The 13,360-nt window shown below is 48.9% G+C and overlaps 1 protein-coding gene across 16 annotated transcripts in view; it reads right to left on the minus strand.

Annotated features, from left to right (window-relative positions):
* Positions 1-1,087: 1,087 nt before the first annotated feature.
* The window catches only part of PCYT1B (phosphate cytidylyltransferase 1B, choline), a 135,820-nt gene continuing 123,547 nt past the window's right edge, over positions 1,088-13,360 (minus strand). For 12 of the 16 annotated variants that reach the window (XM_040469033.1, XM_040469026.1, XM_040469036.1 and 9 more), the window contains 3 exons: positions 4,906-4,968; positions 1,688-1,980; positions 1,088-1,363 (listed from right to left, as the gene is read on the minus strand). In XM_040469033.1, coding sequence (XP_040324967.1) covers positions 1,294-1,363; positions 1,688-1,980; positions 4,906-4,968 — 426 coding nt within the window. In that variant the 3' untranslated portion in view covers positions 1,088-1,293. Of the gene's footprint in view, positions 1,981-4,311; positions 4,969-13,360 lie in introns of those variants that run through there. The other 4 variants (XM_040469038.1, XM_040469039.1, XM_040469027.1 and 1 more) reach the window with 4 other exon arrangements.

Genomic DNA, 13,360 nt, shown 5'->3' on the forward strand with positions numbered 1-13,360 from the left:
CCCTCAACATGAATTTTACTGTGCTTTAGAATGGATTGCTTTTCTTTTGGGAACATTTCTGAGGTCTCATGAAGTCAAGAAGAAACCTGTAACTCTTGCTGTAATTACAGCCTGTCAAGAACGTGTCTGATCTGGGCAACAAAGCCAAGTAACACGGTCTATGAATAATAGGTATTCTGTTTTTAAGTGGATTCCCTTGCTGGACGCGGGCCTGGCTGTTGATTCTAGAGTCCGGGCTACTGTTAGAAGTGTCATTTCCGAGCTAAACCTCCCCAGATGGAGTTCATGGAAACTCCCAAATTAAGCCAGTGGAGGGCACGTGCCCGGGTCTCGGCACTGCAGAGTCTGCCTCAGTTGCTGGCCTTTGGGCTCCCGATGTAGTGCCTCCACCCCCGTCTCTCTGCTTCCGTCTTATCAGAGGCGCGCTTCCCCAAAGATGTTAAAGTGGTGGAGATGGCCACGCCGCCCGGGTTAGGTACAGGTGAGAAGCCCCCACCAGGTGGCAGGATGGGGAAGGTGGGTGGAGCCCGAGCGCCCGTGGAGGCCAGGGCGTGTAAGCGGCCACCAAAGAAAGCTGTCAGCTGTGCTGGGCCACCCCTCCAGCTCTCTGCTCAGTGAGAGGTAAGCACTTCCTCACGGTCACTTGGTGACAGCATCCTAGCCGGAGCAGCTTAGGGACACCGCGGGCCGGGTCATACATTCAGAGACCTTAACGGGCAAAGACCTCAGAAACCATTTCCGTCAACCCCCTCGTTTTACAAAAGCAGACACTGAGGCCACAGAAGTGAAGCGGTTTGGCCTCGGTCACGAAGCCAGTTAGCACTGGAACCTAGAACTCAAGGTCCCGACCGGGCTCCCTCCGGTGACCTCCCCTCCGGGTAGCCTAACTGGCTCGTCAGTCAGGTGTGGGCCCTTTGCCCCGAGCCGCGCCGCGCAGAGCCCCCGCCCTCTGAAGTCCCCTCTGAAGTCCCGGGGCCGCAGCTGGCCATGGGCGGGACGACCGCCACACCTGGGTTTTTCCCCTCTGAGCTGGCAATCGTACACGCGAATGCAGAGGCACACTTTGAAGAAACATGGCAAGCCAACGTGCAATTACGTGTCCCTTTATTTATAAACAGGTTGGGAACGCTGTGTTCCACTGGGGAGCGGGGGTGGGTCAGGGAGGGACGAGGGGGTAGGCGTGGAGGGCTGATTCCAGTAGTTCGCGTTATTCAGCACCAGAGCAAATGCTTGGGCGTAAGGTCGTACTTTAACCCAGATGAGTCTCCGTCTTCTTGTATGTACAGCAGAGTCTTAAGAGTGTGTGCTCTTCTTATGGCTTTGTCCCGGTGCACATCGCAGTGACACAACAAAAAACTCAATTCTAGAGAGAAGTAGAAGTTGCAAATGCCTCGTGAACTTACTCGTTTTTAAAAAGTCTGATGGCCAAGACTAGTGCTGAATGGATGCCTGAGGAACAGGAACATCTCTGCTCCAAACGGGCTCATCTGATTCAGCTGAGTCTGAGCCGCCGGCTCGCTCGTCTCCCTGGGGTACACCTGGGTGCTAAAGGAAGTCCTGAAGCCGAAGAGAACACAGGCGCACGCTCGCTCTTCCCGTCCCTCCCTCCGGGGATGGACTCACAGCGACTACAGCCCGAGGCAAAGAGCAAGATTCCCAAGCCCGCAGAGCAGGTCAGAAGGCAGTCTTAGGTCTCAGGGTCGCTCGTCTTGAGGTTGGTTTCTTTTGCTTTTCTAAGGTCCTGGCACGTGGGGGCGGGCTTGCCAGAAGCGGGCCGTTCGGTGTGGCTAGGATATTCGAGCTCTCCTGTGTTCCGAGCCGGTGGAAGGGTGAGTGTTTGATTTCAGGGCCCTGGGGAGAGGGTGCGGCAGCTGACGGAGAAGTGATGAGCCGGGGGAGCTGGGGAGGGCAGGGAACCCACACCCCGCACGGGTATTCGCTAACCTTGGGTGTCTGTGAAAGGAAGCCTTCCTTCTTCACCTGTTAGGGGGTGAGTGACACTCTGAAAGGGAGCAGAAGGTGACTGCTCCCCTACTCTCCACCCTCCACCCTCGTTTTCGCCCGTCTTTGTAACCTGGCCCCCGTCTGCAACCCTCACTGCTGTTCTCTAGTCCTCAGTCTAAAGCTTGCTCGCTTTCTCTCACTTCTGCTGGCCTCTTCGAGCCTGCACTTAATTTCTACATCTCTCACTCCAGCCCTGACTCACTCTGGGTCATTACTGTTGATTGGTCGGCCCGAACACAGAGCACCCCCATCTCTTCCTGGGGGGTGGGCTGGAAGACGCTCATGGCCAGAAGCGCCAAAAGTTGGGCGGTTAGGCTGTGGAATCCCGCCCCCCCCCACCCCGCATTCCTTCTCCGTAGTCTCATGGCCCCACAACGGTGGGCGGGTGCTGTTGGAGGACAGCAGGGGCTCGGAGGGTGAGCTTTAGAACGGCTCGTGGGCTGTCGTGGCCCATCCCCGAAACATCCCAGACATTGGTCGTGTCCCATTCGTGGCGCTGAGTCTGAGTCACATAGGTGGCATCTGTCAGTACGCGGTAGAAGGCCCGCAGACGCGTCATCAGCCCGATCGATCAGCCCCACATTATTTGCTTCAGAACACAACTCAGCTGAGGGCGGGCCTGCGCCGGGCCGTGCAGTGAGCACAAGGTAGTTGCTCCTACACAAAGAGCTCCCGAAGTGGTTTGAGAGCACGAGTTTCCTCTAACGTCCTTTCCGCTCTCGAGGCCCCTCTTCTCCCCTTTGTCCTCCCCCTGTTCTCCCCCACCTTGCCCTGCCCGGCTCTACTCATCCTTTCACTGCAGCCGAGACGGGGTCTGGGCGCCAGTTTGCTCCAGCTGCATGAAGGAGGGGCGAGCGAGTGGGCACAACGGAAGCACGGGGCCTCACTCCCTCGGCAGGGTGACGCTCTGGGCCTTGACTACAGGCAGGTTCCCTCTAGAGTGCCGCATCCCCCCCCCGCGGCAGCCCCACGACTGCTCAACGTTACTCTGGAGAGAGTGCCAGCAACAAGGGGGTTCCAAGCTAGCTCAGCCTCATGGTCCTGCTTCCCAGTAAACCCCACTTCTCTCCAGGTGGGCAGGGAGGTAGTTCAACCCCGACACCAGGGGGAAAGACATGCCACCTTCCTTCGTTGGTTGCCCCACTTCTCGCCCAGAAGGCTGGTTCCCGAGGCCTCGGAAGAGGGGTGTTTGTGGCATGAGAGATGCTGAGCTCTTCCCACAAGTTGCTGGTTTGGGCCTCTGCTCGGGCCCCAGCTGTCTCTGGCTTTACTGGGACCGGCGGGCAGTGCCTCCTCTACCTGAGAGTGTGGTTCTACACCCTGACTCTACCTGCTCCTTCCCGACCTGTCATTAGTGGCCAAGAAGTTCACACAACTCCACGGGAGTGCTTAGGGTCCTCGTCCCATTTGGCAAACCTAGGGGCGGGGTAGCGGTCTAACAACCTAGAGCACGTCTATGCTGAGATCAAACTGAGATTCCGACACTGCTCTGGGAAACTCTTCAGAGCCTCCCTCCAGAACTATTACGGGAGGCCATGAGAACAACATGCTCGATTCCTGGTTGGGACAAGACATTTCTACAGGAATCCAGGATGAGTTTTTGACAAAGTGCCCAAGTCACAAGGGAACCAGGTAGTTCATTAGACCGAGGATTTCAGCCAGGGTATTAGGGTGAGAGCAGGGGAGTGTACTGTAAAATGCTACCACCGTATATTCGTATTGCATATGGTCTACACCCTGGAGAGCGTATTTGGAGCATATATAGGACAGATACGTGCAGGTAGCACCCCCTATTGGTATACTATGTGGTTTGGTATATCAAATGGTTACTTGAGGTCTATGAAATTGTTAAGTGGTCAGACGTGGGAAAAGCCATTCCACAGTTAGCATCCTTTAAGGAGAAGCTCCGGGAGACCTTGAGCATCTGCTAAACTCGGAGCCAAAGCAGAGCAGCTCCTCTTGACATACGTGCGCACACACACATACACAAAATGTTTTTCTCTGTTGCGTTTCCCACAGAGAAAGGTAATTTCTGGAAGGCCGTGAAGTCGAACCAAAGATGAAAAAATACAACCAGGAGCATATTAGGCCTTACGTGGCATTCTCAACAAAACTGTCTTTTGGATAAGAAGTTAAGGTTCGTGCTAGATGACCTTTTACGTATCTGGCCTAAAGCGTGTCTTGGTCTCTGCACCACGTTCCTGGAACTGGCAAGGATAGATGTGTTGCAACATCAGGTCTCAGTGGCTCAACTGAGAAGGTTGGAATTTGTCTTGAACTTGGCTATGTCAGAAGCACTTCGCCACCTCTATGGGAAACCATTTTATTCTGGCAGAGCTTGGGTGGGAGGAGGCAACGTGCAGGGCCCTTGTGAGCTGCAAGTAGCGGATTGAGGGAATGGCCGCTTCCACGGGTGGTGAACTTGGTGGGGGCGGGTGGAAGGACCAAAGCAGAAGACACCCCACTGGGTGCAAGTCTCCTGGGGGTGCTCTGCATCTTTCCTTAGCAAGGTTAAAGTAGAGTGATTCTGGATGCTGCTAAGAAGGTTTGTAAAGGTTGTCCGGCTAGAAACCTCCATGCAGAGCCCACATGTTAGGCTGAGTGGAGACGGGGGGAGAGCTGGTCCCCAGGCCTTACCTTAGCTCAGCCGCTGCCCCTGCGACTGTGACCCTTCCAACCCCACCCAGGCAAGCCCGGTGACCCCGCCCCCGCCCCAGCCCGCGCGGGGTGGCTCTCATCGGCCAGCAGCCTTTACTTCTCATCCTCATCCCCCTCACTCATGCTGCTGATGGAGGCTGAGGCTGCTTTGGGTGAGGAGGGGGGTGAGGTTTTGTTTGGGAGCCACGAGAAGGTGGGTGACGGGGAGCGGGACGGGGACCGGCTCCTGGTGGGGCTGCTCACTGGGCTCTGCTTCGGGGACAAGGCCTGCAGCATCCGGCTACTCCTCTCCTGGAACATCTGCTTCTAGAGAGAAAATGGGGAGAAAGGGTCTGTTAAGTTAGTCTTCCGAGCTGGTGGCGAAACAGGGCAGGAAAGAGAGCTGGCACCCCACCAGGCGGGCACCCACGCCCCCGTACCACACTCGATGCCCGACACTACCCGCGGGGAGGAGGGGAGTGAAAGGCAGGGACGGCCAGACGCCGACACACAGGTGGCCCTCTGTGCTGGCTCCTGGGACTCTCCTCCTCGCCTGCCTTGACTCCAGCTACCAAATGTAACTGGAGGGGATGCGACCTGCCAGGCACATCGTAATGTCCTAGGCACGGAAGGGTAGGGGGACACAGAAATCCCTGTCCTCATCGATATGAGGAGGACTCCCATAGTAAACGAAGGGAATGACATACGTGTATGTCAGATGGATGTACGGGGTGTGAGAAAAAATAAAACGAGAGGAGAGCAAGATGGGGGTGTGAGGTGGGGAAGCGCCGGGCAGCAAAGGGAATTACAGTGCTCAGCGAAGGCCACAAGGAGAGGCTATTTGAGCAAAGACCTGAAAGAGATGAGGGCCTGGGGCCCATGTGACTGGAAATCGGGGGCAAACACATTCCAGAAGGGAGCATGCGGTACATGTCCAGGGAGGAGCGAGGAGGCCATGGCGGCTGGAGTGGAGTCACCCCGGGGAGGAGGGGGTTAAGAGGAAGTCACCAGAGAAGTGACACAAAACTGTGTCCCGTGGGCTCTTGGTGGCTGTGTAAGAACTTTGGCCTTTACTCTGAGAAGAAAAACCTCGGGATAGTTCCTTGACCCCTGGAGTTCTGGGTCCAAGAGTCAGGAACTGTGACTTTGGTTTGAAAAGGACCACCCTGGCCGCACTGCTGGGAGCACACTACAGGGGAACAGACTACAGGGGCAGGAGAGCCGGGGCTGGGAGAACGGGGTCGAGCACACCGTTTTAAGAATCCAAGGTTACACGAGGTGAGAAACGGTTGGAGGCCCGGTAGATTTGTTTTCCCCGGATTTTTTAAAGTATACCTGACTTAAGGTGAAACCCACCCTTCTCAGCCCACGGTTCTGTGAGTTTTGATAAGCACCAGCAGGGTATGTGGCCGCCCGCACAGTCAAGGTCTTAGGAGAGTTCCATTGGCCACCGAGTTCCCACGAGATCCTTTGTCGCCCCCTCCCCCAGCCTCCGGCAACAGATCAGTTTTCTGTCCCTGCAGTTTTTGCCTTTTCCAGAATGTCCTCTAAATGGAATCATGTAGTATCGTGGTCTGGCTACACTTTTTTTTTTAAATATAATTTATTGTCAAATTGGTTTCCATACAACACCCAGTGCTCATCCCAACAGGTGCCCTCCTCAATGGCTACACTTTGCAGGTAGAGCCCCCAGGAGGCGCTGACAGGTGGGATGTGCGGTGTGGGAGGTAGACTGATCAAGCGACTCCAGCTTCTGGCGTAAACGACTAGAAAGCCAGCAGTGTCATTTGCTCGGGTGGGGGACTCTGTGGGTAAAGGGGGTCTTGGTGGTAAGACAGCTCCGGCTCGGAACCTCAATTGACCGCTGGCTGGTGCTTTAAGAACTGAGTCCTTCCCTGACACGGTCCATCCGTCTGCTTCATGGGGAGCCCGGTCTGGGCTGGCGGCGCCGTGAGGGCTCTGCCCTTCTGCTCTCTGCCTGCAGCTCGGCCCCCTACGTATATGTACGTCCCATCCCCCCCACCTCGGAGCACCCTGCCCGTGCTGCCTGGGCTCTATGCCTGGTTTGTCACGGAGCCTCCGCCCCCAGCACCTCAGTCCGATCTTGGGATCCTAAACTGGGCCTGAGAGCCATTTCTCCAGTTAGTGATTTGAGACCTGGCTTGTCATTCGAGTTACGCATTTTACAAACCACTCCAGAGCCCCCTGGAGACCACGTGCTGTACAAGCCGGGGCTTCAGTGATGTACAGGAAGGGGGGGGGGGGGGTTGAGGTGGGAAGTGAGCCCATGAAGCTGGGGGAGGGGTGCCTTTTCAAGCAGAGGGCGCTAAGTAGAGAGGCCTAAGTATACTTTCTGGCCGACTCTAACCAGAGTGCCTATGGGGCTGACGGGGCCTTGGGGCTGCAGCACCAGTGACAGCTGGAATTGTTTTTATCCCTAAGAGCCCCTGGAAGATTTTTTTTTAAATTTTTTTCAACGTTTTTTATTTATTTTTGGGACAGAGAGAGACAGAGCATGAACGGGGGAGGGGCAGAGAGAGAGGGAGACACAGAATCGGAAACAGGCTCCAGGCTCCGAGCCATCAGCCCAGAGCCTGACGCGGGGCTCGAACTCACGGACCGCGAGATCGTGACCTGGCTGAAGTCGGACGCTTAACCGACTGCGCCACCCAGGCGCCCCGAGCCCCTGGAAGATTTTAATTAAGGGAGGGGTATCATCAGATGTGTGTTCCAGAAATATCTTTAGGTGGGAGCATAAAAGCAAAGAAAGAAACCATAAAGGAAAAGATCGGTGCTTGGCTATATAAAAGTGTATAACTTGTGTACCTCAAAAAAAACAAAAACCAAAAAAAACACCCAGCATCAGATAAAATAAAAGGCAAGTGAAAACCCAGGGGGAAATTCTTGCAACATTTAACCATAAATAATGGATCTTCGTATATAAACAGAGCTTACAAACCCAAAAGATTAATGCAAAAACCTTGATAGAAAAACAGAGCATATGGCTTGTCAAGGCAATGCACGAGACTTACAAATGACCTATAAAAAATGTTCAGCATCCCTAGTAAACAAATGCAAAATGACTGAAGTGAGATGCCTTTTTTATATATCAGATTGTTAAAATTGTTAAAACTTTACTGAATTTGTAGATTAGCTCCAACAGTTTTTTGGTGGAGTCTGTCAGATTTTCTACATATAAAATCATGTCGTCTCCAAATAGAGACCATCTTACTTCTTCCTGTGCAATTCTGATGGCTTTTATGTTTTCTTCCTTGATTGCTCTGGCTAGGTCTTCGGTAATACCTTGCATAGGAGGAGTGAGAATGGGCACCCATGTCTTGTTTCTGACTTGAGAGGAAAGGCTTTCAACCTTTTATCATGGAGTACCATGTTAGCTGTGGGTTTGCTGTCTATAGCTTTCATTATGTTGAGGTACGTTCATTGTATACCTAATTTGTTAAGGGGTTTTCTCATGAACGGATGTTGAATTTTGTCCAGTGATTTTTGTGCCCATTGAGATGATGAGATTTTTTTTCTTACATTCTATCAATGTGATGTATCATAGTGACAGATTGACACCTGTTTAACCATGCTTGTATCCCAAAAGTAAATACCACTTGTTCATGGTGAAAGATATTTTTACTATGCTGCTGAATTCTGTTTACTAGTATTTCATTGGGAATTTTTGCCTCTATATTCACCAGAGATAGTGGCCTGTAGTTTTCTTTTAGTATTCTTTTCTGGCTTTGGTATCAGGGTAATGTTGGCCTCATAAAATAAGTTTGGGAGTGTTCCGCCTCCAAAACATCGAGGAGTTTGAGAAGGATTTACGTTAATTATTCTTTAAATGTTCAGTAAAATTCACCAGTGAAGCCATCTGTTCCTGGGCCTTTCTTCCCTGTGAGGTTTGTTGATCACTAATTAAATCTCCTCACTAGTAATTGGTCTGTCACATTTTCTACTTCATCCTGATTCATTTTTGGTAGGTTGTATGTTTGTAAGAATTTTCCATTTCTTTTAAGTTTTCCAGTTTCTTGGCATATAGTCAATCATAGTAGCATCTTAAGATCCTTTGTGGCCTCAGTTGTAATGTCTACTTTTTTATTTTCATTTGTAATTTTGTTGATTTTGGTCCTATTTTTTTTTTTTTATTCGTTAGTCTAGCTAAAGGTTTGTCAATTTTATCTTTTCAAAAAAACCATCTCTTGGTTTGGTTAATCTTTTCTATTGTTACCTATTCTGTTTTATTTGTTTCTGCCAGAATTTGTTATTTCCTTCCTTCTGCTAAGTTTGGGTTCACTTTTTTTTTTAAGTTCCTTAAGGCATAGCGTTAGGTTGTTTGAGATCTTTCTTGTTTCCTTAGGTAGGCATTTATTTCTATGAACTTCTCTCTTAGAACTGCTCTCTTTGCAAACCGTAAGTTTTGGTATGTTTTGTTTACATTCTTGTTTGCGTCAAGGCATTTTTATTTCACCTTTAATTTCTTCCTTGACCCATTGGTTGTTCAGCAGAGTACTGTTTAATTTCCATGTATTCATGAATTTTTCAGTTTTCCTCCTGTTAACGATTTCTACTTTGAGGCCACTGTGGTCAGAAAAGGTACTTGGTATGATTTCAGTCCTCTTGAATTTGCTAAGACTTGTTTTGTAACTTAACATATGGTATATCTTAGAAAATGTTCCATGTGTGCTTGATATGAATGGGTATTCTGCTGCTGTTGAATAGAATGTTCTATATATGTCTATTGGATCCATTTGGTCTTTAGTGTTGTTCAAATCTGTTTCTTTATTATCTGTTTGGATAATCTATCCATTTTTGAGAATGTGTCATTAAAGTCCCCAACTATTATTGTATTCCTGTTGTTTTCTCTTTTTAGCTCTATTAGTTTTTGCTGTTTATATTTGGGCACTCTGATGCTGGGTGCATAAATATTTACAATTGTTGTATCTTCTTGATGGATTGACGTCTTTATCACTGTGTAATAATTGTAAAAGACCTTCTTGGTTTTGTTTCGCCATTTTTGGATGTAAGTTTAGTGTGATATAAGTATAGTTACCCCCTGCTTTTTTTAGTACACAATTTGCTTACAAAATCTTTTTCCATCCCTTCACTCTCAGTCTATTTGTGTCTTTAAGACTAAAGTGAGTCTCTTGTAGGCACATCATTAGATGTTTTTCAAATTAATCCGTTCAGCCATTCTATGTGTTTTGATTGGAAAATTTAATCCAATTAAATATAATTTAAAGTAATCACAGGTAAGGACTTGTGCCATTTTGTTAATTGTTTCATGGCTGTTTGTGTAGAACCATAATTCCTTGTTCTGTATCCTGCTTTCTTTTTTTGTGTTGCCATGTCTTCTGGTATCTGTATGCTTTGACTTCCTTATCATGTACTTTTGTATAATTACTCCAGGTTTTACCCTCGTGATTACCACAAGGCTTACATAAAATGTTTTCAAGTTATAACACTCTATTTTAAACTGACAACAGCTTGGGGCGCCTGGGTGGCGCAGTCGGTTAAGTGTCTGACTTCAGCCAGGTCACGATCTCACGGTCCGTGAGTTCGAGCCCCGCGTCAGGCTCTGGGCTGATGGCTCGGAGCCTGGAGCCTGTTTCCGATTCTTTGTCTCCCTCTCTCTCTGCCCCTCCCCCGTTCATGCTCTGTCTCTCTCTGTCCCAAAAATAAATAAACGTTGAAAAAAAAATTAAAAAAAAAAACTGACAACAGCTTAACTTCAATAGAATTTCTAAAGTGCACACCTGTATCTCCACCCTCCCTCACATTTAGGTTATTGATATTACACATAACGTATTTTTTATATTGTGTAACCAGTAACAGATTATTGTAGTTGTGGTTATTTTTACAATGTTTTCTAACTTTTGTTTATTTTAAAATATTTTTTATTTTAGAGAGAGAGAGCACGAGTGGGAGAGAGAGAGAGCCTCAAATAGGTTCCATGCCTTAGTGTTGAGTCTGACATGGCTCGATCCCACAACCCTGGGATCATGACCTGAGGTAAAATCCAGAGTCAGACGCTCAACCCACTGAGCCACCCAGGTGCTCCTGTTTAACTTTTAAAATAGAGTTGGGGGGCACCTGGGTGGCTCAGTCGGTTAAGCGTCTGACTTCAGCTCAGGTCACGATCTCGCGGTCCATGAGTTCGAGCCCCGCGTCGGGCTCTGGGCTGATGGCTCAGAGCCTGGAGACTGCTTCAGATTCTGTGTCTCCCTCTCTCTCTGCCCCTCCCCCATTCATGCTCTGTCTCTCTCTGTCTCAAAAATAAAAATAAATGTTAAAAAAAAATTAAAAAAAAATAGAGTTGGAAGTACATTAAGCACCACCATTACCTCATTATAGATTCTAACTTTGTCTATATATTTACCATTACCAGTAAGTTTTACCTTCTTCAGTCTTCATGATGTTCATTAGTGTCCTTTTACTCCTAAAACTCCCTTCAGCATTTCTTGTAAGGCAGGTCTAATGGTGATGAACTCACTCAGCTTTATTTTGGGGGGGAAGTCTTTATCTCTTCATCTCTGAAAGACAGCTTTGCCAGATACAGAATTCTTGGCTGACATTTTCTTTCCTTTCAATATTTTGGACATATCATCCTATTCTCCCCTGGCCTGAACCAATTTTGTTGAGAAGTCCACTGATAATCTCCTGATGGTTCCCTTATATGTAATCTGCCTCTTTTCTCTTGCTGTTTTCCAGATTTTTAATCTTTGTCTTTGACTTCTCATAAAATTTAATTACAATGTCTATCAATGTAGCCCTACTGGGGTTCATATTATTTGGGATCCTTTGTACCTCATGGATTGGGATGTCCAAGTCTCTCACCCGGTTTGGGAAGTTTTAAACCATTACTGCTTTAAATTTAATTTCTGTACCCATTCCCTTCTCATTCTTTTCCTTCTGGAATTCCCTTAATACAAATATTGCTTGTCTCGATTGTATCTTTTTTGTTGACAGAAAAAGAGTGTGGGGGGGGGGGAGCGGGGCAGAGGGAGAGAGAGAGAATTTTAAGTAGGCTCCAGCCCAGCACAGAGCCCAACACAAGGCTCAGTCTCAAGACTGTGAAATCATGACCTGAGCTGAAATCAAGAATCAGACGCTTGACAGACTGAGCCACCCACATGGCCCTTGATTGTGTCTTTTAAGTCTTGTAGGCTTTGTTCACTCCTTTTGATTCGTTTTTCTTCTTGCTCCTCTAACTGGATTATTTAAAATGTCCTGTCTTCTAGATGACTGACTGTTTTTCTGCATAGTTGAGTCTCCTTTTGAAGCTCTCTGTTGAATTCTTTCATTCAGTCATTGTATTGTTTCAGCTCTACAATTTTTTTGATGGTTTCTACTTGTTGAGCTTCTAGTTCATCCATCATTTTCCTAATTTTTAGCTTTCTATGTATTACTAGTTGGCTAAACTTTAAAAGGATTATTCTGAAATCTTTGACAGTCCATAGACACCATTTCTTTAAGGTCATTTATTAGAGCTTTAGCGGTTTGCTTCGGTGGTGTCACGTTTACCGGATTTTTCATGATCCTTGATTCCTTACATTGGTATCTGCACTTTTGAGTAAGCAGTCTCCTCTTCCAGACTTTGCAGGTTTGCTTTGGCAGAGATAGCTCTTTGCCAGTCACCTCAGTTTGGGTTTCTGGACATGTCAGCTGGTAGTGTCCTTAGGTAGGTAGAGTTTTGCTACCAGGGTCGATTTCTGGGTGAGGCCTCTGGCTGAGCTCTGAGGTCAGGGGTAGGGGTGCCACTGGTATGACTAGTTGGTAAGATGGCTGGTTTGGTTCTCTGGTCTGGCTTACTAGACTGGCAGGAGTCCATACTGTACTTAGCAGTAAGTGGGGCTATGAATTGGCTTCTCTGCCCTCATTGGGCAAGAGAATGGGGCCTATGTGGCTGGTAGTTGGAGTACCTAAATCAGGCAAGGCTGTGGACTGAACCCCCTGGCTACAATGGGTCCACCTATTTTGCTCAGCAGATGAGGAGCATCATGGGCTGGGGTCTCTGTTCAAGGGCTGTTGTAAGGAGGCCTGCTGGCTGGGATCCACAGTTTTCTGTGTGTTCTAGTCAGGTTCCCTGGTCAGGCAGGCTGGAAACGGTATTCAGTGGGCAGGGCTATGAATCAGTTTATGTGCCCAGGCACAGCAAGAGAAGTATGGCCACAAAGGTTTTTGGTTTACGCTCTTGACTCAAGCCAACCTGTGCCACACATTCCCTGCCTGAACAGGGCCCCGGCTCTGCTCTGTGGACTGTCAGCTCTGCCTGTTGGACTCTGCTTAAATGTTGATGGGCTATGCAGCTTTCCGGGTCTTACAGCCAAGCTTTCTGTTTGGATGGTGCTGAGAACTTTACTCAGCAGTGGATGGGGCTATGACTTCACTCCCTTGCCTGGGGGGACCGTAGGCCCAGTTCCAAATAGGCTCCCACTTTTTCCACATCAGGCTTTCTGGTAAGGAGGGGTCAGGAGCTACACTCAGTAGTGGGTAGGCTATGAATTAGTCCCATTGTCTGGATAGAGCCAGTGAACCCTCCACATGTAGCACTGGCTTTATAGGCAATCTCCTCTGCCTGCCATACTCTTGGCTCGAGTGTGGCTGGACTGCGTGGCTCTCCCAGGTGTTCTTGCCAGCCTTCCTGGGTGGGCATGGTTGGGAGTGTTACTCAGCAGTGGGGTGGGGGGTGCACCCCACTGCTGAGTAACACTCC

The sequence above is a fragment of the Herpailurus yagouaroundi genome, unplaced genomic scaffold, assembly GCF_014898765.1.
Source record: "Herpailurus yagouaroundi ecotype Mexico unplaced genomic scaffold, PumYag 67793, whole genome shotgun sequence".
NCBI classification, from domain to species: Eukaryota; Metazoa; Chordata; class Mammalia; order Carnivora; family Felidae; genus Herpailurus; species Herpailurus yagouaroundi.